We start from the raw sequence: 27,697 nt of genomic DNA, 5'->3' as shown, positions 1-27,697 counted from the left end.
GTATGTCAAGAAAGAAGTATTAACTAAGAAATCAATAGTCATACTAAGAATATTACAGAGTTCTTCAGAGTTTCAAATTTTGTTTCTCTCTATTGAGTTATATCTGACTGTAATTTAGAGTCTAATTTGTAGTTTTTTACTAACTTTTAAAATAACAGTTTTTCTTAAACGAGAGAAATAACCATCCCACTAAAGCATTCTGGTAACTAGAAAACAGATACATACAAGTATTTATTGAGATGCAAAGAGCATACAATAATTGATAAAAATGTATCTGATTCATAGCATTAGGACTTTAACCGAGGATTTCAGCTTGCTGATGTAAATATCAGAATAGCAACATACATCATGTGTTCACTTTGGCTTACAGGGGCAGGAAGGCAGAGGAGTCACAGCCACCTTATTAAAGAACAATACAGCTTAAAAAGAGAATAACCAGTTTTAACTCAGTGTAACATTTTGAAGACAAAGGAAAATAAAAACTAAACTTATGAGATGCTACCTGCTGTGCTGGTTTTGGCTGAGCTAGAGTTAATTTTCCTGACAGTGCCTGGTGTGGGGCTGTGTTCTGGATTTGTGCTGAACACAGGGTTGGTAATATAGAGATGTTCTGTTATTGCTGAGCAGGGCTCACACAGAGCTGAGACCTTTTCTGCTTTTCCCACTGCCGCACTGGCCAGGAAGCTGGGGGTGAATGGGACACTGGGAGGAGACACAGCCAGGACAGGTGACCCAAACTGACCAAAGGGACATTCCAGACCATGTGACATCATGCTCAGTATATAAACTGGAGGGGAAAAGGAGGAAGAGGGGGATGTTTGGAGTGATGGTGTTTGTCTTTCAAAGTCATTGCTGTGTGTGATGGGGCCCTGCTCTGCTGGAGATGGCTGAACACCTGCCTGCCCATAGGAAGCACTGAATCAACTTCTTGTTTGGCTCTGCCTGGGTTCATGGCTTTTGCTTTCAATATTAAACTGTCTTTATCTCAACCCACACGTTCTCTGACTTCTACCTCTCTCTGACACCAGTGGTGGAAGAGAGAGAGTGGCTGTGTGGGGCTTGGCTGCCCAGCCATCATTTTATCTCTTCAGCATCAATTTCACCAGCTGTCAGACAGAAAAACTTTTAAGTGGCACCCAGACCTCTGGTAAGCAGAGGGCTTTAGCTGTCATCATTCCCAGCTCCAACAAGCCTTCAACCTATCCTGAAATTTTTCTGGCTGTTGTGAGAAACTGCTGGTTAGTTCTCCATGCTCAAGTGGCTCCTTAGGCTACTCCAACACAACAGACCAAGACTGTTTCCCGTCTGCCATGAAAAAAAGCATGCTTCTCAAAAGTTAACACTTCTGTAAGGAATGAAAATTCCAATACTTGCAGCTCCACCACCAGCTCAGTTTCTTTGGGTTTTTTTCCCCCCGAGAAGCCAATAAAACAGTAAATTACAAGTTCTTCTGCATACTAATGTACAGGAATCAAACACCTGAAGAGCCTGTAACCCACACAAGGTAAGGGTGTGATTCTTACCAAAGCATCTGCTACTGCCTCTTCCACGTCAGAACCTGTGTTCAGGACTCTCATAGCACTGACTGAGGACGATAATCTACTCGACTGACTAATTCCAAAGCCAGTACCTGTTACAACAACAAAAATAAACACAAAGAATTCCATCAGAATAGAAAGCTGGGATGTAAATATCACACTCACTTATAAAAACCCAAGTAGAAGAAAAGCATTTGCTTAGCATTTTTAATAAGTTATGTAGTGGATAAAATAACCATTTCCATTCTGAAGTCTTTAGTGGCAGAGACAAAAGTAAGAATTCAAGTAAAAAGCCAGTCACCTACAAACGTTCTGTTCCAACATCACATGGAAAAAACCCTATGAAACAATGGTTTTATTTGCAAGAAGTTTTGCTTTTCAAAAAATTAATGGCTTCTTCATTTTGGGTTTTTGTTTTCATTTAGAAAGAAAGCAAATACAATAGGAAGGCTATTGAGACTGTTGATTAGAAAACTACATGCATAAAGAATGCTCTACAAATACTAAAAACATAAAAAACTAAAAAAAGTTTTTCTGCAAGTAAAAAAATGTTGTTAAGGAAAAAAAGTATTAACGTTGGAGGATGAGGGTGGAGACGACATCTAGCAACATAAACACATCTATCTGGATTATTAAAACCACAAAACTCAAATTAATATAAATAATGCTTTCTAAAACTGAACTATGAGAATAACCAAGTGGGTGGGAAAAAAAAATCCAGGATGACTGCACAGATGACAGCAAAAGGTACTCATCCTTCACCTGTGGCCCCATAAGCATCAGGAGCGTAGAGGGCACCAGTGGATCTGGAGTGATGTCTGGAAGCTGCAATAACAGGATTAGATAAACCCTATCTATGACCAGGGAATCACAGTGCTGCAATAGCTGCTCAGGTGAACAAGAGAGTATTTATCAAAAAGATTCAGCTTAAGCACAAGAAACGGAATATTAAACAGAAGCAAAAATCTTCAGAGTAGTTCTTTGATTATACCAAATATGATTATATAGGTTTATGTACACTGGACATTTCATGCATAATTTTTTTTTAAATTTACAAGATTAAGAGCAGGGTAAAAGCAAGTACGTTTAAGTTCAAAGAAGAAAAGGTGCACAGACACATGCACACACACACATACACACAAACAGAATCATCAGAAACACCTGAAAAGGCATCAGTCCACTGACACTGGTCTTGCATTGTGGACTTAACTAAATTCTGCATGCTCCAGTCAGAGCCAGAGCTCACATATCAAACATTATCTGCAAAAAGTGCCTCCTGCATGAACCTGCTGTGCTGGCAGCTGACAATTTGTACACACTTGAATTCTTGCCTATGTTGCAGACAACTCAACCTCAGCATAAACTCACCACTATGAAAATGAAGTTAAAAATACCCAATTATAATTAAAAGTTTAACATAAGCCAACCAATGCAATTTATAATTCATATAGTTACTATTTTATTTAAATGAATAAAATGTGATGCTGAAACACGTTAGTTACTACAGCTCATTACGATGCTTTAGTTATGGCAACGGGAAACTGGAGATCCTTAAGGGTTTCTGAATAAAACTGAGTACCTCACTCCTTATGGCACTTGTATAAAACTGCTTTTTTAGTGATTCTCAAGAAGCTGACTCACCATTGCTAGTATTTTCTTTCTTAAAACAAGCAAATTTTAAATTAGATATGTTTTATACAACTCAACTTTTTTCTTCAGTTCACTTAAGTTAGAATTTTATTGCCACATAAATGACAATTTAAACTTGAACCCAAATGTCCACCCACAAAGGCAAAACTCCTAGATAAAATCTTACAATTTAACAAATAACCGTAAAAGCACATATCTTACTCTTTCTGGATATATAAAGTAGCACAAACAGACAAATCAAATTAATCATCCTTTTCTCTGATTAGCAAAGACCATTCAAGAGTCTGATTTGAATCATGTACAGGTGAACCATGGATCAGGGAAGGATCTTTTGGGAAGGACCTTTTAACCTGAGTGCACTTCCACAACCACCCTAAGCCCTGTAAAGATCCCAGAAACAACATTGTGTCTTTCCACATTAAGTTCTCCACTCCTTACATAAGGTACAGTGATGTACTTTATTTCTAACTAATTCTACATGAAGATGCTTGGCTGGGGCATTGAAGTTTGGAATTAATGCTTCATGGAATGCTTGGTTCTTCAGAAAGTGCATCTCAGCATGGAAAAGGAGACAGGACTGAGGATGTCACAACACAGACATCACAGCTCTATAAATACAAGCATTAATGGGAGAAACCCTCCCCTTACTTTCCATCAGTGAACGCTGAAAATTACAGGTTCAACTGAAAACTAAAAATTCAAACTTCTGGCAAGAAACTTGAAATTACTCCTATCCCTACATACATTTGAAATATGCTGGACAAGTTTTTAAGACGGTGAAAAAAACCACTATATATAGGGTGAAATGTACCTCATTCCAAAACTTATTTTCAAGAATATGCTTTGTAGCCCTCAAACTGCAGAAATTGTCAAGTATTTACTTTTGCTGCTGCATTTTTTTAAAGTATGAATCAAAGAGTTCAAATGGACTCACACTAAGATGAAATGAATGATTTCTTAGCTAAAATATGGACATTAAACTAGTCTGATATTTAATACTGACTATTTAATAAAAGTAGACACTTCTATATAAATTAAAAATCGCTTCCTTCTTAATGGCTCTTATCTCCCAGTTTATAACATTATACTGAGATGTGAGATTACATAAACACTCCATACCAATGAATACAGTGAAGCAATTATGCAGCATTTAGGTCATTTTATACCCTAAAGGGGGATAAAATCCATTCTATTTCATTTGTGTTTGTAAGCAAAAATTTCTGTGCTGACAATGAGAGGCAATACAAGTTACATTCCCCTATTCATCCCCCTGTCAAACTGCCTCTAGATACACAGAGCTGAATTTGCCTTATTTCATCTTTCACTTGTACCAACAAAGCAATGAATGACATTTTAAATCATTCAAATAAAAAGTCATGCTAAAAGAAATCTTCATTTATTCCCATTCCCAGTATAATTTCCTTTTTTTTTTTTTAACCAATGCTGGATTCCTATACATATTACTTTGCATTCTCTGTGCTACCGGACAATTCCACCTATTTCACTAGTACTTGTTTTGATATCTGAATTACAAAACTGAACTATATAAAATAAAACCTCCAGTGGCATCTATCCCAAATATCTCATGGCATTGCCTAATACAGACTTCTTAAGATAGCAAGCATTTGACCAGTTACAAAATGTAAACCTGATCTGGCATGCATGTAATTCAAATCAAGCTGCAATGCAGCAAAAGAAGCACCAAGAGTTCTGGAAAACACCCTTGTTTTTAAAAGAATAGAAGGTACATATGTACTTCAACACAATCTCCCAGTCATGTTTTAGAAAAAAATACAGCTATCTCAATGGATCCTGCATAACATCTACTTTTAGTATCATTTCCCAATTAAACAGCATCTGGGCAAACTAGCATTAGTTACTGAAACAGCCTTCACTCAATTAATCTGCACTCTCCCAATAAAACCATGCCTGGCAGGAAGCCCTAACAGACCACAACATATGTCCAGTGCTAATTAGGAGTACAAGTACAATAGGGTGCCTCAATTTGAAATAGAAATCAGAGATTTACTATTTTCAGACTGTGTTTAATAGCTAGTATTATGAAGTCCTTAACTGTAAGCTACACTGAACAAAGCAAATTAGATGGATACTGAAGATTATTTCAGACAAAGGTAAGATCAAAAAGAGATCTGTTTCAGATTCAATTGCACAGAGTTGAATTGAGAGAGAGAAATATTACCAAACAAGCAAAACAAAAACTCAACCAACAAACCCAATATGTAAAAGCACTTTAAGCAAAATGTACTAGCAACTTTGTAGCAACCTTGACAAAAATACATGGAGACAAAAACCTGCCCTAATCCTTAACCAACATCTTAAGGTAATAATAAACGAATATCCTTATACCTCATTGACATCTCAGAAACAGAGTGATAATCTTACAAAACCTTGCAATTTGTGTTAGACAAATAAGCTGCTGACTATGGCTGAAGGGACATAATTAAGTGTATTTTCTCCTTATACACTAAAATAATTCATTGACTAGGTAGAAAATTTTGAGCAACAGCTGACTGCACTCAAGTACCCAAGCAATGAAAAGAGAAACATGCAATTTCAAAAAAGTACCCAAAACCAGGAATGTCTTTTCAAAATGGCATCCGGACACTGCGCACCACACATCTTTCTAGACTTGGTACTTCCGACTGAGCCTAGCAAAGCCTGTATTTCTGTGTGCAGCCCATTCACACACTGCTCAGTCCTCCATGGGGTAAGTGGGGGCAGAGCCAAAGGGAGGGAGAAGCCGGTGGCCAGCTAGAAGCTAAAGGCAGGAGGCACGGATTCGTTAGGGGGCAGGACAGCCATGCACGACGAGGCTCCGAGTACTTACCCAGGGGCGGGAAAGAGCGGACAGGGCTCGTGTCCCTGCTGCTTTCACGGCTGGCCTCCCTGCTGCAGCCCTGACTCACACTAGGCCGAGGAATGCGGCTGCCTCGCGCTAGTATGATTCAGGGTGCAGGCAAACAGCGGCACAAAGGGAGAAGACATAAGAAAAGTTGCAGTTTTAATGCAATTCTGTTCCGCAGTAAGATCAAAGACGTGTTTCTAAGAAAAGACATTGATGATTATGTCGCATTTTAAGTCATAACCTTTTTTACAGACTCTCTTGATTGTGGTGGGTTAGTCTAAGTGTGGTCAGTTCAATGAAATTATTTTTTTGTACAGCTTGAAATGGAAATTTACTAACTCTTCACAGAATGGTTGAAAGACCCGTTGGAAAGGATGGAGAAAAAATGAACAACATTGAGTAATGATTCAGAATTTGTGCTCATGATGAAGTTAATCGAGAGTAGCACCAATGAAAAACTCCACAGCCTTACAAAGAAGGAAAATAAAATTATGTGGCTAAGATAAAAATCAAAAATACAAAGGAAGAACAGCATCAACACCATTCAAATCAACAGATGTCTTTCAATAATGTTGTTTGCAATAAAGTGTAATCAAATCATACTGAGGCTGAAGACATGTAACCTTCCTTTTAGCACCACAGCATTTACACATGTGCACACACATACACAGAAGACATGAAGTAATGAAGAACTTATTTCCAAAATGGTATTACACTTTCATTTAAAGGATATGGGTATTTTGGGTGTGAAGGGAAAAAAAGAGAAGGAAGTGAGGTGAGGAAAGGAGGAAGGAGGAGGTGAGGAAAATAACAACTATAACATTCTGACAAGAAAAACCTCAAATTTCAGCTTCAGTTAACAACTGTCTTGTGCATTGAAAACTAGTCTCAGAAAACAGCCACATTCTGGGATGTATTCTGTTTTTTTCATCCACCTATAATTAAACAGCAGCTGTGGATATCCAGCACTTAATTTAAGAAGGGCTATAAAGAAACCACGAGTTATTTGGTGACTCTTACCTACTGACAACCTAGAAGGACTAGCTTCTCTACTGCATCCCTGACTTCGTGGGATTTTGCTCCGTTTTTGTGCAGCTGCAGGATTCACCAACACTCTCTGAACTCCTGTGTTCATAGTGGAAAGTGTGGTTGTTGTCAAAACTCTTCCAGGAGACCCAGATCTACTGCCAGCTGAAGGTAGAATGAAACAATATTAGCAACACCACAGTGGACAAATAACCATGGTTAAAAAGAAAATAATACCTGAAGTTAGTAGGAAGGTGGTGGCAGACTGAAATGATCAGGAAAAATTTACAAGGTAAAAACATGAAATAGAATGCTTTGGTCCGAGTTCTTCCGGTACTGCATACAAGGTAGTTAAAATTATTGATGCAAGGAAGCACTTGACATGTATTTAGCACTACATGAGCTCAAGAAACGACAATTATTAATTTTGGACTTTATCAAGAGTTCCACGGTCCCTAAAATGAATGTGTTCTTTTTTTTTTTAAGCTATGTGGTCTCACTAACCACATTTTCTATTAATAAAGAAAAGCAAACAAACAAACCTGTTGGAAAGCTAAAAGGAGAAATTTTAAACTAGGATTTCATAACTATCCCAGCTGTTCCAATGCAACCAAGTGTTAGAGTTAATTATGTGATTTTCCTAATATTTGAAATCTTCTCCCTTGCTTTTAAATGCATGGTGTCTTCAAGGACTATTCTGACATTAAATAAAATATGACAGAAGACAGATTACTCATGCACATTTCTGTGGAGGTTACCCCACAAATTACAGAAAACCTTCAATTAATTCTAAACAAGCTAAAAAACTGACTAGGATATATTTAAGTGTCTTAAATTTCTGTTAATTAAAACTGTATAGTACAAAGTACTACAGATGTTCCAGGTACGTTATCACTACCAGAAAAGGTGGTCACTTATCTTAAATTTTGATATTTCAGTTACAGAACATTTAAGTTCTAAGTTTTTAGCAAAGAATTCATTCTTCCCTAGCTGTAACTAATTTATATCACCAGCTGACATTAATATATTGCTTCCAGCTATACAATTCAAGAAATATGACCAAATAAAAAGCAAACCAGAATTTCAATCAAAGACTAATTACATACAAATCTGAACCCTTCATTAATCTTAAAATAAAATCAGGTAACTGTATGACCACAGTGATGCTATCAGATTTACAGACAACATGCAACTTTTCAAGTGAATTTCATGGGTTACTTCTCATGAGACATGTGGAAAAAAAGACACAAGTTTGACTACAGCTTGACTATATGGGAAAAGAAATAAAATCCCAAACAAAGTAAAACATAAGCTGGGTGGAAGAGAGAAATCTAAAAAATGTACCATGCATGTACTTTCAGATTCATTGTTTGAATTCAAACTTGAAATGATTATTTAGCAAAATCCCTTTTCCAGACTATAGGCCTATTCAGCAGAAATGATAAATAAACTATTATGCAGCCTGGAAAAAAACAAGCACAACTTCTATAGCAACAAAAGAATAAGCAAGCCTATAAAACTGCTGTTAAGTGCAAAAATTAAGGGTTTGACAGTTCCTTCATATCAGGGTATTTCAACTTAGAACTGATATTACTATGCCTTCTTCCTGTTTAGTAACTCTTTAAAGCACTAAAAATATTGTTGAAAGTTTCACTGTGGTGCAGACTTGTACATTTTCTTCAATAGGTCAGAAACCACTTGTTCTAAAACTTCATTTAATCTTTCTATAGTCTGACCTGCAAAGTGTACCACTGCAGTGTAAACTAACTGAATTCAGCCTGACAACAGCAGCACTGGCATACTCTTGTCGCTATTACCACTACCAGCAGATCTAAGTGAGCTGAATGATGAAACAAAGATTACTAAGGCACTACCCCAAAATTACAAACCCATCTCATCTCTCCTGCTTTCTACACAATTAATTTACGCGCAGCATAAGGAAAAAAGCCAGCCAGAATTTCTGCTGAATAGGGTCCTTAAATGAGGCATGTCAAACAGGTGATCAAACAATGATGTGTACACAAATTCTGTAGACTCTTACCACCAATGGGGTTAGCAGACTGTGATCCTGAACAAGTGTAAAGGCAGGATTAGGGTAGGGATTTATAATCCATGAAGAGGGAGGGAGCAGAGCAGATTAAAAAATGAATGGCAAATGGAAATAAGAAAGCTTTAGTCATTTCACACAGGAAAAAAGCCACAAGGGGGTTATGCTAAAGCAGTGCTATTAAGTAGCTTCCACAATTGAAGAATTAAACTCATATGCTATGTACAAAGCAGATGAAGCAAAGCTGCACAAGCAAATTACAATTCTTCAGCTTTCTAATCAACAACTCAACACTGAAGAATTAAATTTCAATTAAGCATGAAACTGTAGCCTGGATATTACTTGAAAAGAATATTACATTGCCAAAAAGGCTCAAGAAGTTCAACAGCTGAACAAAAATTACACACGAGATCAAAACTGTTTTTTGAGACACAACAGTAAAGGAACTGAGCTGCAGGTGCGGTGGATGACCAAAACAAAAAAACCAAATTCACAATGGCATAACTGAAAAGACTTGCATAGAATTCTTTGTTTTCCTCTTTAAAAGTAATCTTGAGTACAAAAGGAAGAATTTGTTTCCATTCAGAAATTCTCTGAATGTCAACTGTAATGCAATTTTAGCAGAAACTGTTAAATTACCTGACAATCAAACTGGAAAGAAGAGGAAAAAAATGTAACCATTTTTTTTCCATAGGTAAGAATAAAATAATAAGGCATTTACTTTATGTTAATTTAAAAATAGAAGAGTAAAGGGCTTTTAAAACCCTAAAAAAATATTTTTTGGTAAAAGCATTCAAATTTGCAAGTCTTTCATAAAATGATTTTTGAACAAAAGATAGCTGCAACCCAAAAATTAACAAAAGCATCTGTGCTAGAGTGGTTTAAAAAAAAAGATAGCTTAAATCTAGTATGAAGCTATTCTCTCATTATATAAGCTGGGGAACTACAACAATCCCCTGTATGGAAACATTAAGCATCACACTTCACACAATGCTGTGAAAATTTTCAGTCACATAAAGAAGCATCACCCAAATAGCTGGCATACAGTGCCTGAGAATTCTCCTTCGCCTGTCCATTTGTATTTGCCCTGTTTATCTTCCTTAAAACATCTCAGAATTCTTGTTCTCCCCCACTGACAGGTTATAATGAGCTATTTGAAGCAATCAGTTCTGAACAGAAGTAGTAATAAAAGGCTGTAAAGATGTATTCATGCATTTAATTTTCACACATCATCACATGTAGTCAGATCTAGTTATCTCAATTTATCTCTTTAGACATTAATACTGTGTAAAAATGAATTTAAAAAACCAACCCAGTCATTATTAGTAGAAAAACTGGAAAGGCCTAATTCTGCTTCTCTGGATACAGATTTATTTAATGTTATATGACAGTGATCATCACTAAAGTATTATATTGCTACCTAAATTTATCCCCTTCCTCAGACATTTATCAAACATCTTTGCTTTTTACAAATTTACCAAAGCTATTAAAAATGCAAAAGCATTTTAAAAAAGCTTAATTCCAAAACTTTACTAAAACTAATGAAAAAATTGTTACAGACACTGCTTATAGCTTTTCACAGAAGGGAAAAGGGGATTAGAAGGAACTTTACCTTCCCTCCCTCCTAAATTATTCACATATTCTTTGTTTATGGTACAGTGTTGCAATCTGTAAAACAAGTTTTGCAGAACTTTTGTCCCAACAACTCGTTTGAATGCTCTCATTTCACCAACATTTCTGGGACTAGAGTATTGTCAAAGCCCTTAGGGGAACTTCTTCTACTGAATTTCAGTAGTAGTAGTGGAATTTCAGTAGTAACTCCACTGAATTTTTAGTATGCTACATTTATCTGTACACATTGTTTGAAAGCTTTATTTCAGAAAACCTGCATACACTAGATCAGGTTTGATCCAACTGTACTTGTTGGGAAATTAAATTATGGCAAGTACTCTAACAGGAAAAACCCAGCTACTACCCGGTTTTTTGACTTCTAAAATCATTCTATTTACAACAGATGCAGTCACTGCTATGAAGACAAATGCTTCTGCTATTAAACAAATTATTAAAGGGTTTTATTAAAGAAAGTGGATACGGTTAGTGATAGCAAAATAACTGTATGGAAAATTTTAAACCTGGCAAAACTTACTGTTTTAGAACATTAGATCTGAGAATTTATACAAGTGGGAAGTTAATTTTAATTTTATTGTGCATTTGTCTTCTTTTCATTAATTTAGTTGCATTTCACCTAATCAGAAAAAGATAAGAATCTGAAAATGCTAGAGAGCTTAGTCAGAAAATGTCTGTTGGAGACATCACATGTGTGGATGAATTGCTGTAGGTCAGCCAGAGCCAAGAGTGTGAGGTAATCAGGTCTTTTTAATTAATGACCAAGTGCTTGGCTACATCTGCAGTGGTTACTAAAGACACAGAGAAAATTACTGTGGATTAGCTGACACACATTAAATTGCTTGTTTTAACCCTTTGACTCAACACAAGCTCAGTAACTGATTGTAACGTGAGGGGTCAGCATTTTTTCCTCAAAGAAGAGTTAAGTGAAGGCAAGAGCTGTAATACAAAAAAAAGGAGTTTATACCCAAGAGCTACAGCAGTGGCTAGCCTAAAGAAAATGGGTATTTGTGGCTAAAATAAGACTGTTTTAAAAATGGAAAACTAGGTCTCTCAGGTAATTGCCTTCCATTCTTCCCTATTACTAGTCCATGTTTACTGGTGTTTCATGTTGAGGAAGTCAGAAAAGGGGGGAAAAGAATGTTGAGAAGTTATAATTGAAGACAGAATTTAAAGATAAATTAGATAATGTAGCAGGAAGTAAAATCTAATTGGCAAACTAAGATCTAACCTAATATTTTGTCCAGAGAAAAACAACATGAATCAGAAAAGCATGCAAATACCACTGACCCAAAACACTGAAAAAAATACCTTCATTTTGGTCTGGCGATGATGAACCTAAGGCACAGAACAACAACTCAGTATGTAGCTTTTTTTAAAAAAATTAACTTTGACTGTAGCCATTGGTCAATGAATATATGCTTAAGCATTTGGCCTCTTTATCAGGTATAAGTGATAAACAGAAAATACATACGCTGCGATTGTGACACCACTTTGGTTCTACTCCGTCCTCTGGAATCTGTTTTAGAATTTCCAATACCAACGGAAGGGGTGGAGAGCTTTGATCGTATACGACCTAGAAAAGAAAAAGGGCATTAAATCAGTTTTTCACAGTCATGCAGGAAGCAGAGCATCAGTAGTATTTACTAATATTTTATAAAGTTTCTGCATATAAAAGAAGCGCAATGTAACTCAACTGGTGACAATTCGCTTGGGATAATTAGTAGAAATTTGAACACCTTGATGAACTTAATAGCTGAGGAAGCAAGATACTTTTCCTCTGATGCTACATGTTTCATCAAACAATTTGCACATTACACCTTCAACACCCTGGACTGGCTAGTTAGTTCTTCCTTCCAACATATATATGTCAAGTACATTAAAAAAGGGGAAGTTTACTCAATACAATGTAATTCAAACACTAATGTTGCTGTATGAGGTAGAGTCTTCTCATGATTATTACTTGAGCTTCTAATTCTACTATTGCTGTCATAAAACAACAGATTCTGAGCTTTCTTCCTAACTTCACTCCTATTTTAAGAAATCTAAATATTTTTTATTACTGAAGATTCTACTGTTTTCCTGGCCCCAGTCATACAGACTTCTACAGGATTTCCCAAACCTTCTAGAGCATTTTGCAGACACTAAATACATTCAAGTAGTTCTCATGACAACATGATATAAAGAAATACTACTTTCCCCACTAGACAGAAAGGCCAAGCAAGAGACAAATTAAACTAAGTATCTACAAATAAAACAAGATTCACTTTTCCCTAGAATGCCAAATGGCAAATTCTCTTGGTTTTTCAAAGCTTTCTGCATTGCTAGCCATGTTTCTTGTAACATCCAGCATATACAAAGAAATTAAAGAAAGGAAGATCCCAGTTGTCTGTATTATAGCTATCTGAAAGATCCTTCATAAAAGAAAATAGTGGTGTTGTATACTACATTTCCCAAGCCAACCTCTCAAACAGCAGCAAAATGAAATCACAACCAAACTCATGCTAACCATAATTCTTCTAAGCTGCAAGAACAAATCCCATTAAGTCTGCACAGGGTGGATCTAGCTCAACAAGCTCTACACTTTTAAACACAGCATGATTAAAATATTTCGTAGACATGCTGAGTCAATATTTGATCCAAAAGAATTAAGTACATGGACTGCTATTTAATTCTAGCCTCTTTAGGCTTTCCACAGCAGAATTTGGACATCAACCAAGTTAATATTATTCTTCCAAGTAGAGGGAATAGCCACAGATGAGAGTCTATAGGAAGAGAATCAGGATAAAGGTGGTTATTCACTAAAACAATAGGCTTAGCAAGAACAGTTAGATTAACTAGTGCAAACTCTACTAGTTATCCCCGTGCAATGGCAATTGAGAGCTGTGAGACTGCAAGGCATGTAACTGCATTCGGAATTTGGCCCAAAACCTAGGAATACAGAGTGCCACTATTTCAATACTATGTTAAAGTATCACCTGGAACCTGTTTCAGTTTTATCAATGTAAAATAAATCAGTTTGTGTCTGTCAGTTAAATGAACTGTTAACTCATTTGGAGTCTCTACATCCATTCACTAATGGCAGGTTTAAATGCTAATAACAATAGAAAATTAGCTTCCAAGTCTCACAGAGATGAGTAATAGTAGCACCTGCTTCCCAGAGCATGAACACATTTGATGAAATATTCTGTGACAAGATTTGCTTTAAAGAATGAATGTAAAATAATAAAGTCCCTGTATTTTCACAGTAGAATGTTAAGCAATGGTACTTCAGACTGCAGATGAGTAATTGAGAATTAAAATAAAAGCAAAAGAATTTAAAAAATAGTACATAACAACCAAGTATTAGATGCATAAGCTGTTAGCCCATAAGCCCGTATCTGTTATGAACCTCCACAACACCCGAGAAACACCAAGTTCTACTTTTAAAGCTTCATTTGTATCAATATATGAAAATATGAAGCTGAAAATATTAGCTAGTCTAACAAAGGAGTTTCTTACCATCTTCAGAAGCTGTTCCTAAACAGAAAAAATAATAAAATACATGATATTCCAAACAGTACTATGTCTTTGAAATTTCTTTTTGAGATTAATCTTGGGAATCTTGACAAATTTTAACAAGTCAAGAGAGCTAAAGCTTTTATGTTGCAACTCCATAACTGAACTGAAGTAAAATAATCAAGAAAATATCCATACTACACTGAGAGCCAATTTACAAGAACAAAATGCACATCACTGCCTTTCAAACCACAAAAAGTTCAATAGAAGAAAATTACAACTATGAGATCAGTCAAAAAATTACATATACAGATCAAAACAGACATTAAAAATACTGTAATGCAAGCTCTTCTGCAAATATGAAGCATACTGTTATACATAACCTCAGAGAAAAACAAAGAGACAGTGTTTCCCACACTGGACAGTGATAATTTGACAGGAACTGCCAGCAAGAAGGATTTCTCTGAATTAAGCCTGTGATTACTCTGAAGATACACATGCACAAGATCAAGTCTTGCTCAGAGACATGGAAGGAATATGAGCTTGCTGAAATCAGATCACACTTGGACAAGTATGCTGAGCTTAACAAGGCTTGAGTTTTGATAATGTGAGAGTCAGACAAACCTTTCTCCCATCAGTACCTAGGAACTGATGGGACCCTGCCTCATCAGCAGTCCTTCCTGTAAGTTCCTCTGAAACAGAACTTATTACACAATCAAATGCATTCTAGTAATTGTAAAAATGCCCCTAAAAAAAAAAAAAACAAACAAAGGATACTTCCATTTTTATTTTCACCCTCTACCATTTTTGCCCTGCAAGACAACTACAACGATGAAAACATCTGTTAGTGTCTTTGGCTAGCCTGAACTCAGTCAGATTTGCTGGGAAAGTTTTCCCATGTTACAATATCTTCACAGAGCTATTTTTAAAAACTCCCTCTAAAAAACTAGTTCAGTGTGTATTTCAATGCTTCTTCACAAAAATCAGTTACAGAAATATGTAGGTAGGAGTGCCTCAAAGTACTGAGATAAATTTGCCAGTTTGCAAAAACTCAAAACCAAACAAAAAAACCAAACCCCCCAAACCCTGAGCTACCTCTCCAAATCAACAGTCTTGCAGAGATGGATCCTGGAAGGCAGATCCTATGCAACAACTAAGACAGCCTAAGAGATTCCTAAAAGCTCCTGAAAGGGGTGGTTCTGTTTCTCATTCCTCTCAGCCTTGTGCTACCACCTGGTCTGGATGGCTAAAGGTTCACTGGCAGCTCCAACAGCTAAATAACAGTATTAGTCACTTTTATGAAATCAGTTTTATGGAGTTTGTTCACCTACAGTCATCAATAATGGAGTATCACAAGGTGCTAACAAAAGAAGAGATAAAAAAATACGTGGACAAGGTTAGTGGGCAAAGGAAAAATGATTAGTTCCTCCTGGTGATGGTTAGATCAGAACAGCTGTATCATGCAACTACAGCTGGACAGCTGTTTTCATTCCAAATGCAGATCATATCTGGAGATAGCTTCTAGAACAAAACCCCACCCTTTTAACTCTGATCAATTGTATAGCACTTCCCTTGCTGCTTTAAACAGAAATGTGCAACATAGCATTAGTTGTGACTTCGGGACAGGACAAAAGAAAAAGCCTACATGGCCCTAAGAAGATTTATTTCTGGTGACAATGTCCAAAGTTCGAGAGTTGCTATAAATACCAGCTATAAACAAACAGCTACAAGTAAAGCCTACTATATGTAGCCTAAGGACATGCAATGTGGAAATAAGCAATACAGATTCTACTATCCTGTACAAACACTCCTCATTTTATTAAACTAGTCTTGACATCTTCAGTGCCAAAAACCAGCTCCAATTCTTTCAAGAAGCACCTCTTTTGAGATTATTCAGGATTCTGGTTTAGAGATCTACTTTCTTACTCTTTTCACTTCTATGAGATACATTTGCTTCCAATAAGCTACTAATTCTTCCAAACATGCACAGTTAATAAATACATCACACAAAATATTAAGTAAGCAGTAAACTTATTAAGGGCTTGTTAAGTGCTCCCAAGCAATAAATTAGAACTACAATCACCAAGCAGCAGGCTGGGACTGTCACTTTATTATATGAGAAGCATTATTTGCACACACCTGAAACAGACAATTGCTATGAGAAGCTTGATGCTCAACTGTTTTGCAGTCCCACTATGTATTTGTAACAGAGTGAATTAAGAAAAAGCAAGTGCTAAAACTTAGGTGGGACACTTGATAAGCAATTTTAACAGGTAAGTCTTCTTCACAAATGATTCTTTAAGAGAATTACATTTTACTACAGAATTTAAAGGCAGTTAAAATTATGTAGCATACCTAGATTTTGATAGAGGAGATTTTTTTGGTTTTCTGCTTTTTTCATAATTAAGTGGTCAAGCATCTTCGGCTCTCCCACTGCTGTTCTGCTAAGTCAAAAAAATTGACTTCACATGCACAACTATTGAATCAGGTGGCACTAGATTAATTTCAAATGCATGTATTTAACTAGTTAACATCAGCATGTAACAATTACAAAACTGCTCTGTAATTAACAGAGCTTCTTTTAAAAAAGAGAGGTAATGTCAGATTTCTGTTAAGGTTTCTGTTGCTGATACAGACCAAACATTCACAAAATTGACAGATACAGCAATAACACATAAGACATCAAGATTACACAGGAGTTAATGGAAACAGCATAGTAATTTGTTAATGAACAGACAAATATATTAAACATCAATACTTTTACATAAAAGACACTTTATTAGATATTTAATAGAATTAGAGGACAGACTAAATAATTTCTTACCATCCATCTTGTCAGAAGTATCCTCTTTGTTGAAAAAGCAGGCAAAGAAACATGGAAAACTTAGTGTGTTAGAATAAAGGTGTTCACAGCAGAGTCATAAAACATTAATTGAGGAAAATACATTAATATTAAATACAGCAGACATGTTTATCTAATTAATGCATGTATAAGCTACCTTAAGCAAAGTTGGTTTTGCCCAGTGCAAGGTACAAAATTACAAAACAGAGTACAAGTATCCTGCACAGTGATATTGATTCTGTATTTCCCAAATTTGAGAAAACCCTTACCCTAAAACATTTATAAACGGTTTCATTCTTGGTGTAAACAGTTACTGAAGCATCAGTACATATGTACATCATTACTGAACCACATATTTATATTTCTTATTAAATTTGCTTCTGAGCATGAAGCCCCACCTGGGGTAAGGGACAGGAGGGAAAAACAGCACAATTAAGACAGAGGACAAATAAGAGAAAGTTTCACTCTGTTTTAAAAGCATTAAATATTTACCAGTTCAGCTGGAAGGTAGGGCATAAATATTCTGACAGTAACAATCAAAATTAAAATATTTAGCACAAGACATATATAATTACAGCTCAGGCCTCCTCACCAAGGACATTAATACTTAAGGATGTCAAAGATAGTCAACATTTAAAATAACTAGAGAGTATCCTCCTGCTTCTAGCATAGTCTTTTAATAAATCATAAATAAGCAAGAGTTCTTGTATTAATAATGAAAAAGGAAGAGATGGGTGAACACAATTATGGATTACTATGCTTATAAGCTTCTGGCCTTCTGAGGCTTTAAATTTGGTAGCTGTGTAAGCAAAAGGTGGATGTTTCTCTGCAAGCCAGGCTGAAAATAAATTCAAGCTCTAGGACACAATGTCATTTATTTTGGTATTGACTGCAACACCTAAAGGGAGTGGAAAGCATTAGAGAAATAAAGTAACAGTGCCTGGGCCTTTTCAGACCATGGCCAGTATTGGCTTGATAGTTCTGTCATTTAACTTTCCATCTTTGGGCTACTATAAATAAATTCCTTAAAATGGACAGAAGAAAGAACTTTACAAATTAGCCCATTATCTGAAACATGGCACTTGCTTGGATTTGCACTCCATTGATTTAAAGGTTACCTTTCGAAAACTAAGAGTAAACAATATTTTGAAGCTAATCCACAACAAACAACAGTCACACTGTCTACATGGTATGTAGCTTTCAAATTACCTTACCACAGTCAAGAAACTGTCAGGAGATTGAGCCAAGATCAGTCAAGCAGTACAGCTTTTATGTGACTGCAAACAAACCTTGGTCTCCTTGACTACCACTGCCCTTTCACTGCCTGCACTAGGACTTGACTTTCACTGTACTTTGCCAGTATTACGTTATTTTGCCATTTCAAATGACATCACACTGCTCTCCACAAGTGACTGCATCTGCTAGCAAGGTAAAGCTTTCCAGCAACTCAAATCCTTCAAATGAATAGGACCTGGATTTATTGCTTATTATTCCTCTCTCCCAATTCTCACTCATTCAATCAATAAATTACACAGAGAATAAGCTATTTCCGTTACTTTCCTGCTAAATCCACCACTGTTTACTTCACTGGAAATCTCTGTGCCCTTCTCAACTCTTCCTTACAAAATTCTTGGCAAGATTCAGATATTGCTTTAAAAGTTGTAAAAGCAAATCAATAGTCCAATCAAGAGATAATTTTCTGTGAAAGTCTTAAGACAATATAGTCCCTTCATTTGAGCAGCATAAAGAAGACATTAACAGAGCAGGATCTCTTTGTTTTCCATTTGACTTTTCTCTCTGTCACCATGCTCTGCATCACTTTTACTTTGAATGCCAGCTTTGTCTGAGGTTCAAAATATGTTTTATTGCACATCAAAACACACCAGGCAATACTCTGATCTTGGAAAACTATCATCACACATATTTCAGACTTTTAGGCACTAAGTGAGGAGGAACTCACGGTTCCAGAATTATAAAATGGCTTGAGTTGGAAGGGACCTAAAGACCACCAAGTTCCAATCCCCTTACTGTGGACAGGAACACCTTCCACTGGAGTGGTTGCTCTAAGCCTAGTTTTGAACACTGTCAGGGATGGGGCACCCATCATTTCCCCGAGGAACCACGGGTGTATCCCCTCCACCAGGCAGCCTCATGTCGGTGTCCACCTGCAATCCAGCAGGTTCTGCTGCCCCCTCTGCGGGCACCAGAGGGAGCCCACATCCGAAAGTGCTATTCCAAGTACCCAGTATTCCTTTTAGTTCAGGACTGCTCTTTCAATTAACACTAAAATCAATGCCGTTCACAGCACTTATACCGGGCCCTGATGACGAAAAGAATCAACTAATTTTAGGCAGCTTTTAACTTAAGTTCTGATCTTAAAAAGCACAACTAAAACCTTCACAAACCACAGCCTACATGTATGCTAAGACCTGCCCAAAGACAATGCAGATCAGAAGAACTATACAGCTTCTTAGCCTCTTGTGATTACCTATGGCCATACTAACATTTCTCCTTGCTAATCTAGCTGGCACAAAAGCTGAGAAGAAAAAAACAGTTTTGTGAACACTGAATCTCTCTTCCCCTACTGTTATCCCTACAGCACTGATAAGCTAAAAATTCACGTCCATAGTCGTTTACCATTGCCACTTAGTGGATGTTCTAGCACTGACACCACCACCTGGTACCACTGCAATTATCAAATACTTTTCTGCACCATTACCACGTGCAGCACTTCCTATGTCTAACAGCAAATATCAGTGGAGGCTGTCAGCTAGGTAAAGCATACACATAGTTCCATCAATGCCCTTAGGAAGAAATTACACACTCAATGTGTAGTAAGTTATTGTGTAAAACACTTCTCTATTTCATGAAGAAGCCATCACTGACTGCCAGGCAGAATTAGCACTCTTGCAGAATACCTAAACAGCTGAGAAAAATGGAAAATCAAGAGCTCTCACATTCATTTTACAAATAAAAAAAGACATGATCACCATGTGCTGTTAAGTACAGATACCACTCCTTCCAACACTTAACATTAATTCTAGATAAAGCCATTCAGAGAGCACAGTATGGACACACTCTTTGCACTGGCATTCTTCCAGCACAAGAAAAATAAAGCACGTAGGAAAGTTTGCGACTTACTTCAGAACACCTGCTCTTCTGCCACACTCCAGTGCTACTAACAACGACTGCTTTCAAACACAGGAGTATTGCACTGTAACTTTTGGATCAAGAAAATCCCCAAGACCTCTGAGAGCAGCAGAGCAGAGGAGCTCCCCTTACCTAGGGAGGCGTAGGAGCCCGGGGGCAGCCCGGCTGCGGAGAGGCGCCCAGCTCCAGCTGCCTGCCCAGCAGCATGGCGGGCCTTGGCGCCCGCCGCAGCGTTCACGTCGATGTCACTGCGGGACCTCTGCAGGGTGCCCGGGCTTGGGACGCCCTTGCTGCTGCCTGGAACTACCAGAAAAGGAGAAGAAAAAGAAAATAAAGAGTTGATATTGAATAAAATGAATGATATTTAAGAGGATAACATTATCTACTACCGTATCATGCTCGTAAGAAAGCACAAAAAACAATGTAAAAAAGGTTAAACTAGTATTAAACCAAGAATTACTGAGATTAAAAAGCAAACCAGATCTGGTCTTGCTATGAATTGCATCTAGAAAGAGTTTGTGAGTCAGTAGTATTTATCTTCATTCAGCATGAAATTTTAGCATTATTTAATGCAAACTGTCTCTTCCCACCCCAGCACAAATGACATAATTCTGAACCTTCATGTGATTTATTATGTTACTGAATGATTCACAACTGTAAGAAAATTCACATCCTTCCTTGAGATACTGAAGGACAAACAATATTCCCACATTTCAGCTAAGGTAAGCTGAATGCGTATTCTGAAATGTTTTAGAGTCTAATCTTTAGTATTTTCATATTCACTTCCTATTATTTACTGAATTTTAACTATTTGCTTAATTTTAACCACTGTTTTAGGTCTTCTAAACTTGACTCCCCCTTATCAGTTTCAGTATCCATCCTTCATTACAGTCCATTTGTAAAAAGCTCCTCAATGATTTACTCTCAAAGAGTTACTAAGACATTATGGGAAAAGACATTGAAGTTATTAAATCCCAAAAACTAAACACATAATTAAACTCTTTGAATTACAAATATGCCATTTGGCTGCTGTTCTTTATTTATTTATTTACAAAGAGCAAGAGCTACATGGGAACAGATCAAAGAGACAGTGAGTCTTTAACTTCTAATTGCCATAAGCCTAACCATGAACAGACCAAAGAATAATATTTTGTTTCTTTGAGAATGACTGTTCCATGACAAAACTCCAGGACAGAGGATCAATTAATTCAAAATTCATAAAGAGTTGTGTCTTATAATTGAAACAACTGAAACTACATAAAATGTGAAGCAAGTGTGAGGCAATCTGAGCTCCAGGTACAGTTTGTAGTGACACCATACCATTATTTATCTTGGAAACAGGGTAAATGCTGATAGTCAATTTTTAAGCTGCATTTAGAACTTTTAATACAAACAACATGAAGAACTATGCACTACACAATATTACCACCACCATACCTCTGCCTGCAAGACTTGCTGGGCTGGCTGCAGACCATTTAGATGACAGAGGCCGACTGAAAAAAGTCAATAAATCCAGTAAGTCTCATGTATTAGATGCAAAGTAAAAAATAAAAGAGAGGAAAAAAATTTCTTTTCTTTTCTTTTCTCCCCCTCAACCTTCTCATCATATTTTTAGATAAATACTTTAAACAGAAAATGCTAAGAAAACCAGGATTATCTTTTCCCTTACATTTTATAAAACTACATCCTTACCACAAAGCACTAATCCTTCAGCTACTGACAGCCACATTTGCTAACAAAGTTCAGGCATTCCAGACTAGGTCACAGAAACATTTAAGGTGGTCAGTACAAGGTTTTAACCACAGGGCTGATCTTACACATCAGCCATCAAACAATAACAGTGGGAGCTACCCAAAAACCTTTATTTATGAAAGACTATGTGAAGTGGTGTCTGCAGTAACAAGAAAAACAGGTGTCCAACTCATAAGACTCCTCCACAGTCCCAGATGTCTCAAGAATTAAGTTATAAATTAAAAAAGGAAATGCTGATGCTTCCAAGCAGCTAGACTCCATTTCCCCTGTTGGAATGTAGAGGCTCCCATAACTTAAAAAAGGAGAAAAATCCCATGTATTTTCCTCTATGTTTTGTCTTCATTTCGTTCCCACTGCAAAAACAAGTAGTTACTGAAGCACAATCTTCCAGTCTAGTCAAGTTTAATCGTGAGCCCATCCTTTGGCCTATTTGGAAGGGTAAAAGGCAGCTGGAGAGATCAGGGAAATGAAAAGGACTGGTACAAGAAAACATAATTGCATATTCATTGGTTAATATTCATTGGTTAAATATCTGATGGGGGAAGTTTGTATTTGATGAAATAGTTGAGTATTTCATCAACAGTCAAATTTCAAGCTGAGTCAGTGTCTCAGCTTTAGTAAAAATAATTCCTTTAATTTTAAACCTAAAAGTAGAAAGAAAAGAGATGCCTCATTCTGTGGATTTATCCCAGTTATTAGCTCAGCAGTAATATAAAGGTCAGCACCATAACCTAAATCCTCTCAGAAGAATATGTGTTTGCAGCTTGTTCTGAATAAACCTGCTTTTCTGACATGACTAACTAATGTTTTGAAGGTACTCTGCCTCAAGTAAGGTAAGGAGGCTGAAGTAGAGCTCCTGATCTTACAACTTGCTCCAAACAAAAGTCCCAGACAACTGCCACAATCTATTGCAATTCACATTTTATATAAACAGTTTCATACAAGTAGGCAGAAGTCACCACATTTCTCTCTCATTGCTCCATCTTCTCTGAAACAATTCTGGATTAATGATCTCTATGAGATGTAAGTTCAGAAGGTCAAAAATCACAAAGGATCTGACTTCTAGGAAATCATAGCCTATACAGGGGGAATTCAGCATTCACTATACTAAAAGCCAGAAACAAAATTTTGGGTAACAAACATCCATCTGAATGCAAAGTTTGTAATAAATCAATTAAAATTTCATTAAATTCCAATACAATCACCTCTACTGTTCATTTCTTCTTTTACCCCTCACTTCCTGTACTGTAGCACTTACACATCTTGCAACATGGGAAACAACACTTGAAGATTTAGGAGTATTTTAAGATTCTAATTTCCCTGTAATTTAGTTTTTAACAGTATATTACCAGTAACTCATTAACAGCACTTTTATTTTCAGATGAGAAACAGAGATTAATTTAAACAAGAATATTTAATCTTCGAATAAACATTTGTGGAAAATGAAGTGCTGGCAATTGCTTGCATCACAGACAATTATTTTTTCATAATTTTTTTATAATTACAAGAATCACAGGAATAATAAGGTAAATCTCTGATATTTAAGGCATTAGCCAAAAAAAAAAAAAGGCGAATTCCAATATGTGAGAAGCAGTCTTTGCCTTCAAGTAACAAGTGAGGAGACAAGCTCTCTGGTTTTGATAATGAAGATCTGAAATATTAAAAGGCTGAAATACTTTGAGGAAGCTTTCTAGCATTTAAAGGCAAAAATCACCATGTACTACTTCTACTACTACTTCACATTTCTGCTAAAAAGCCTGTAGATTTCTTTTACTATTGGTACCTAAGAAAACTTTAATTTCTTCAGCTCAAGATTGCCTATGCATTTTAATAGATCACTGCAGCACAGAAATACTGCTAATACATATTCAGTACTGTGAAGATAGGGAAAAAAAACCTCAAACCGATCTCCAACAAATCTCATTGTTCATGTTCCGTTTTCATGCTTGCCAGGGAAAAGAGACAATAAAGGAATTACACCATTATAGCTTTCTTAGACCTATTCAGCACATCAGAATGCTGGAGTTCAGTATGAACCTTGAAGATATTTTGGTGTTTACAGCAGCTGTCAGGGAATGAAGGCATGAATACAGCATCCTAATATCCAGTTAAAGACTGTACTTTCCAGCTTGCTGGGGTAATGCTGTCACATAGCAAAAAAATTGGAAGTCACAAAACAAAACTGCAGTTTTTCTGTACTCAACAGGAATCTGGATAATTTGCTTTTGAGAAACTGCATTTATTTCTTGGCTGAGAAACAGTGAAGTGACCCTTACTTGAGGCTCTCCTGTGAGCTGGAGGATGACCTGTCTGACTGAGGGAGAGATGCTATACTGCCAGAATTCTTCAAGTAGGTCTGAAGGCTTCTTTGATAGGGTGGCTCCAGAGAATTGTACAGAGTCTCAGCTTCACTAGGAAAGTGATTTCTAAGACCCAGATAAGCCCTGCAAAAAAATAAAAACCACATGTAAATGCTCAGTGTTTTCTTAAAAGGATGGAGTCAGGAAGTAAAGATTACAAAATGAACCATGGATGGGAGTGAAAGGAACTGAGAGTATGAGCAATGATCATCAAGTCAGCTGCACGGACTGAATTAATCTTTTCAAAATAACTTAAGTCTATCCTCTGAATGTCTCACATTCACTCACCAGTTGTGTGGGAAAGCAAAAGGAATTGTTTTCTAGCCTTCTCAAAGTGTTGCAGTTGTTTAAAGATTTAATTAATGGGAGAAGAATGATTATGCAGCAATATCAACCTTTCTAAGTTTTCTTTCAGTGGAATCATCAAATGCTGCACAACTGCATTGACTGACTTGGCTTTGAGAATGTCTTTTACTAAAGAAACTGGGTAGCAATTCAGGACAAAAATATCAGTTTTCAAACAAACTTGTTTGTATCTTCTTCAGCCATGGATAGCAGCTCACCTTGGATTAGAGCCTTCTATCACTCATTTAGCACATGCAATTTTTCAGAGCAAAATGAATCAAAACTCACTTTCTTGCCTCCACTCTTGCTTCTGCATCAGCATCATGAATACCTTTCTTGATTGTTTCAACCAAGACAGCTGCATGCCTAGAAGAAAGACATTCTTCATGCTATTTTGCTACTCCAAATTCTAAGCAGTAGCTTTACACTTTAATTAACATTTCACCAAGTAAAAAACAGCTGCAATGCTAGTTCTTTCCAAAATATGCAGTAAACAAACACTTAAGCACACTGATGACATAACTGTACCTTCTGTAAAGGTTTAGGTCAGCTTACTCCTTCAATCTAAAAGGATTTTAATCTACTTCTGACATACACCCACCTATCACACTTAAAAAGTTATTTAAAAATACCTTTTATAAGACATTTGCCTTCCTGAAATGGAAAAACTATTCCCACTGTTATATTAATAGTAGGAAACGGGGAAAAATTAAGACCATAAGTTTTCTTACAGCTTGGAAAGCTTTTGGCATATGAGTTATAAACCTAAATACAAGTTCAATGAACAGCAAAGTACCCATCAGAACACAAACTTGTGAAGACAAAAGTTTTAATTCAAGGTAAGTTTTGGGTGTGAAGTTTGTTATTTGGGGGTTGGGGGAGAGGTGGTGGGTTTTATGGGTTTTTTTTATACACTTTGGCATAAATGATTTCCCCATTACTCTCCTTCTCAGGAGCACCCTGGGGAAGCAGCAATGTGACTGGAATGAGCTGGATGAATTCTTCAGAGTCAGTTCTGGATGCCCTTTATTCTCTTTGCTCCTACCCTGCGTTTACAGTGACCAACCTGCAGAACTGATGCATGTCCAGTTTTCCCATCTATCTGGAGACGCCACAACGTGCCCTTACTCATTAGCACAAGAAGTCCTCCAGCCTAAGCCCACTTACCCTCTTTCACAGCAAACACACAGATTTCCCCCTGCCAGGAGAAAAGACAGCTGCTTACCTGTATATGCATTGCTCACAGGCAGGATAGCAGAGGCAGAGGGGAAGGAGAGGAGGCCACAGGAAGCCAAGGCTGGAACATACAGCTCTCCTTCCCCCTGGCACCTGAATAAGCCACATGACCTGCTGTGCTAGAAAGGCTGTCTATGCCAGAAAGGCTGGCCAACACTGAACAACATAATCCAATTAAAGGATTCAACGACAATATTTCTGTCTTAAATTACATTAGCAGTTTATTTTAGGGGAAAAAGTATACTGGCCCATACCTTTCCAGTGAATGTGTTTGCCACTCTTGTAATAACAGGTCTAAAAATTCAAAGGAGCGCCTAAAAACACAGAGCCAAAGTCATAATTAAACACTCATTTCTCTAATGTGCTTGTGGAAGAAACACTAACTTTACTCTTTCCCCCTGAAGGAAATAAATAAAATAAAATACCTTTATCTGTCAAATAAGGGCATTGGTCACCTTATTGGAAAGTTAAAATATTCTCTATATTAAGCAAACATGCAGGCTAACTAATTTTAAACTTCAAAATAACAGACATGGTTCAATTAACAATGTGCTGTTCAAGTCATGTTATTACACATACCCCATGTTAACTGTATTAGTCCCAAAATAACAGACATAAATTAATGAAGTTGAAAAAATTGTACAGAGTATAAAATCCTATCATAAAAAATAACAACATTAAAACCCCATAAAATATTAGTAATTATTAATATAAAACTTTAATTTAAATATTAATAATTGCTATAACTAGTCTATTTTTATACTAATACAAAATAAGACATATTAATATATAATTATATATTGTACATGATATAATAGCTAATTTTAATTTAAATATATTGATAATAATTATAAAATATTAATAACATAAAAGTACTAAAGACACAATACAGGATTTCTATGGCAGTATATTTTTGCCCCAAACCCTATTCCCATCCTTCCATCTGTCAGTCACTACTGAGTATGTAGCATAAAGGAAAACATGAGACTATGAGCAGAGTGCTCTGCATAATAGAAAGCACTGCAAAAGATTTTCTGACACAGTAGTAATGAAGATCTCTAAATGTATTCATTATTAATTTGGGAATCTTGATAATTAGCCAACTGCCATTAGCAAAAGGCATACTTTCAAAAACTATGTCTGAAGCTAGATCCTGAGGAAAAATCAAACTGACACAGATTAAGGAGGTGTGGGTAATTTTCAAACATGAAGTGTACCTGACAGCCCAAAACACTCTCTTTTTCTGGTTATTCAGCATTTTTTACTTGTTCTGGAGGGACAAATTTAGTTTTATTCTGCCCAAATCCTTTGGGCATCAGCAAGGCATGGCAAGAAACCCTGCAATGCTTGTCACTATTACAACTGAAAGTGTTTCGCTGTCTTTCCAAAAGAATGAAAGCAGTATGGAGACAACACCTTCAGTGATGCTCACTGGATTGTTGTGGAAGGAAGGGGACCAGGACACCAGATGGTTCAACACAGGTCCGGTCCAGTTTATTGAAGAAAGCATCAAACACTTATACAGCAAATAATAAGCTTATGAATATTCTGTCAGCCAAGCAATCTGTGGTTAAACTATACCATGAAGTCTTCCTCATTCCTTAGGGGTTACATCTCTCTTTTCTCATGTCTCTTTCACTGTTTGTTATCCTACTACAGCTAGGCCCAAGGACACAGCTATCAACACAGGTGCAGGACTTGGAATTAGCCACGGTTTTGTACTTTTCCAGTCTCTCTAGTCAGCTAAATTCCCAACAGATT

At 36.6% G+C, this 27,697-nt stretch overlaps 1 protein-coding gene across 50 annotated transcripts in view; it reads right to left on the bottom strand.

Annotated features, from left to right (window-relative positions):
* The window catches only part of CLASP2 (cytoplasmic linker associated protein 2), a 145,794-nt gene that overhangs the window by 32,429 nt on the left and 85,668 nt on the right, over positions 1–27,697 (bottom strand). For 10 of the 50 annotated variants that reach the window (XM_014266212.2, XM_014266219.2, XM_074540828.1 and 7 more), the window contains 14 exons: positions 26,191–26,250; positions 24,989–25,066; positions 24,272–24,439; positions 21,681–21,736; positions 20,376–20,546; positions 17,076–17,099; positions 14,255–14,272; positions 12,228–12,329; positions 12,065–12,091; positions 9,122–9,148; positions 7,075–7,245; positions 6,037–6,144; positions 2,301–2,363; positions 1,524–1,630 (listed from right to left, as the gene is read on the bottom strand). In XM_014266212.2, coding sequence (XP_014121687.1) covers positions 1,524–1,630; positions 2,301–2,363; positions 6,037–6,144; positions 7,075–7,245; positions 9,122–9,148; positions 12,065–12,091; positions 12,228–12,329; positions 14,255–14,272; positions 17,076–17,099; positions 20,376–20,546; positions 21,681–21,736; positions 24,272–24,439; positions 24,989–25,066; positions 26,191–26,250 — 1,180 coding nt within the window. The remainder of the gene's footprint in view (positions 1–1,523; positions 1,631–2,300; positions 2,364–6,036; positions 6,145–7,074; positions 7,246–9,121; positions 9,149–12,064; positions 12,092–12,227; positions 12,330–14,254; positions 14,273–17,075; positions 17,100–20,375; positions 20,547–21,680; positions 21,737–24,271; positions 24,440–24,988; positions 25,067–26,190; positions 26,251–27,697) is intronic. The other 40 variants (XM_074540854.1, XM_026792707.2, XM_074540897.1 and 37 more) reach the window with 16 other exon arrangements.

This window comes from Zonotrichia albicollis, chromosome 1 (assembly GCF_047830755.1).
Source record: "Zonotrichia albicollis isolate bZonAlb1 chromosome 1, bZonAlb1.hap1, whole genome shotgun sequence".
NCBI classification, from domain to species: domain Eukaryota; kingdom Metazoa; phylum Chordata; class Aves; order Passeriformes; family Passerellidae; genus Zonotrichia; species Zonotrichia albicollis.
This window is presented reverse-complemented; position numbering and strand designations above follow the sequence as displayed.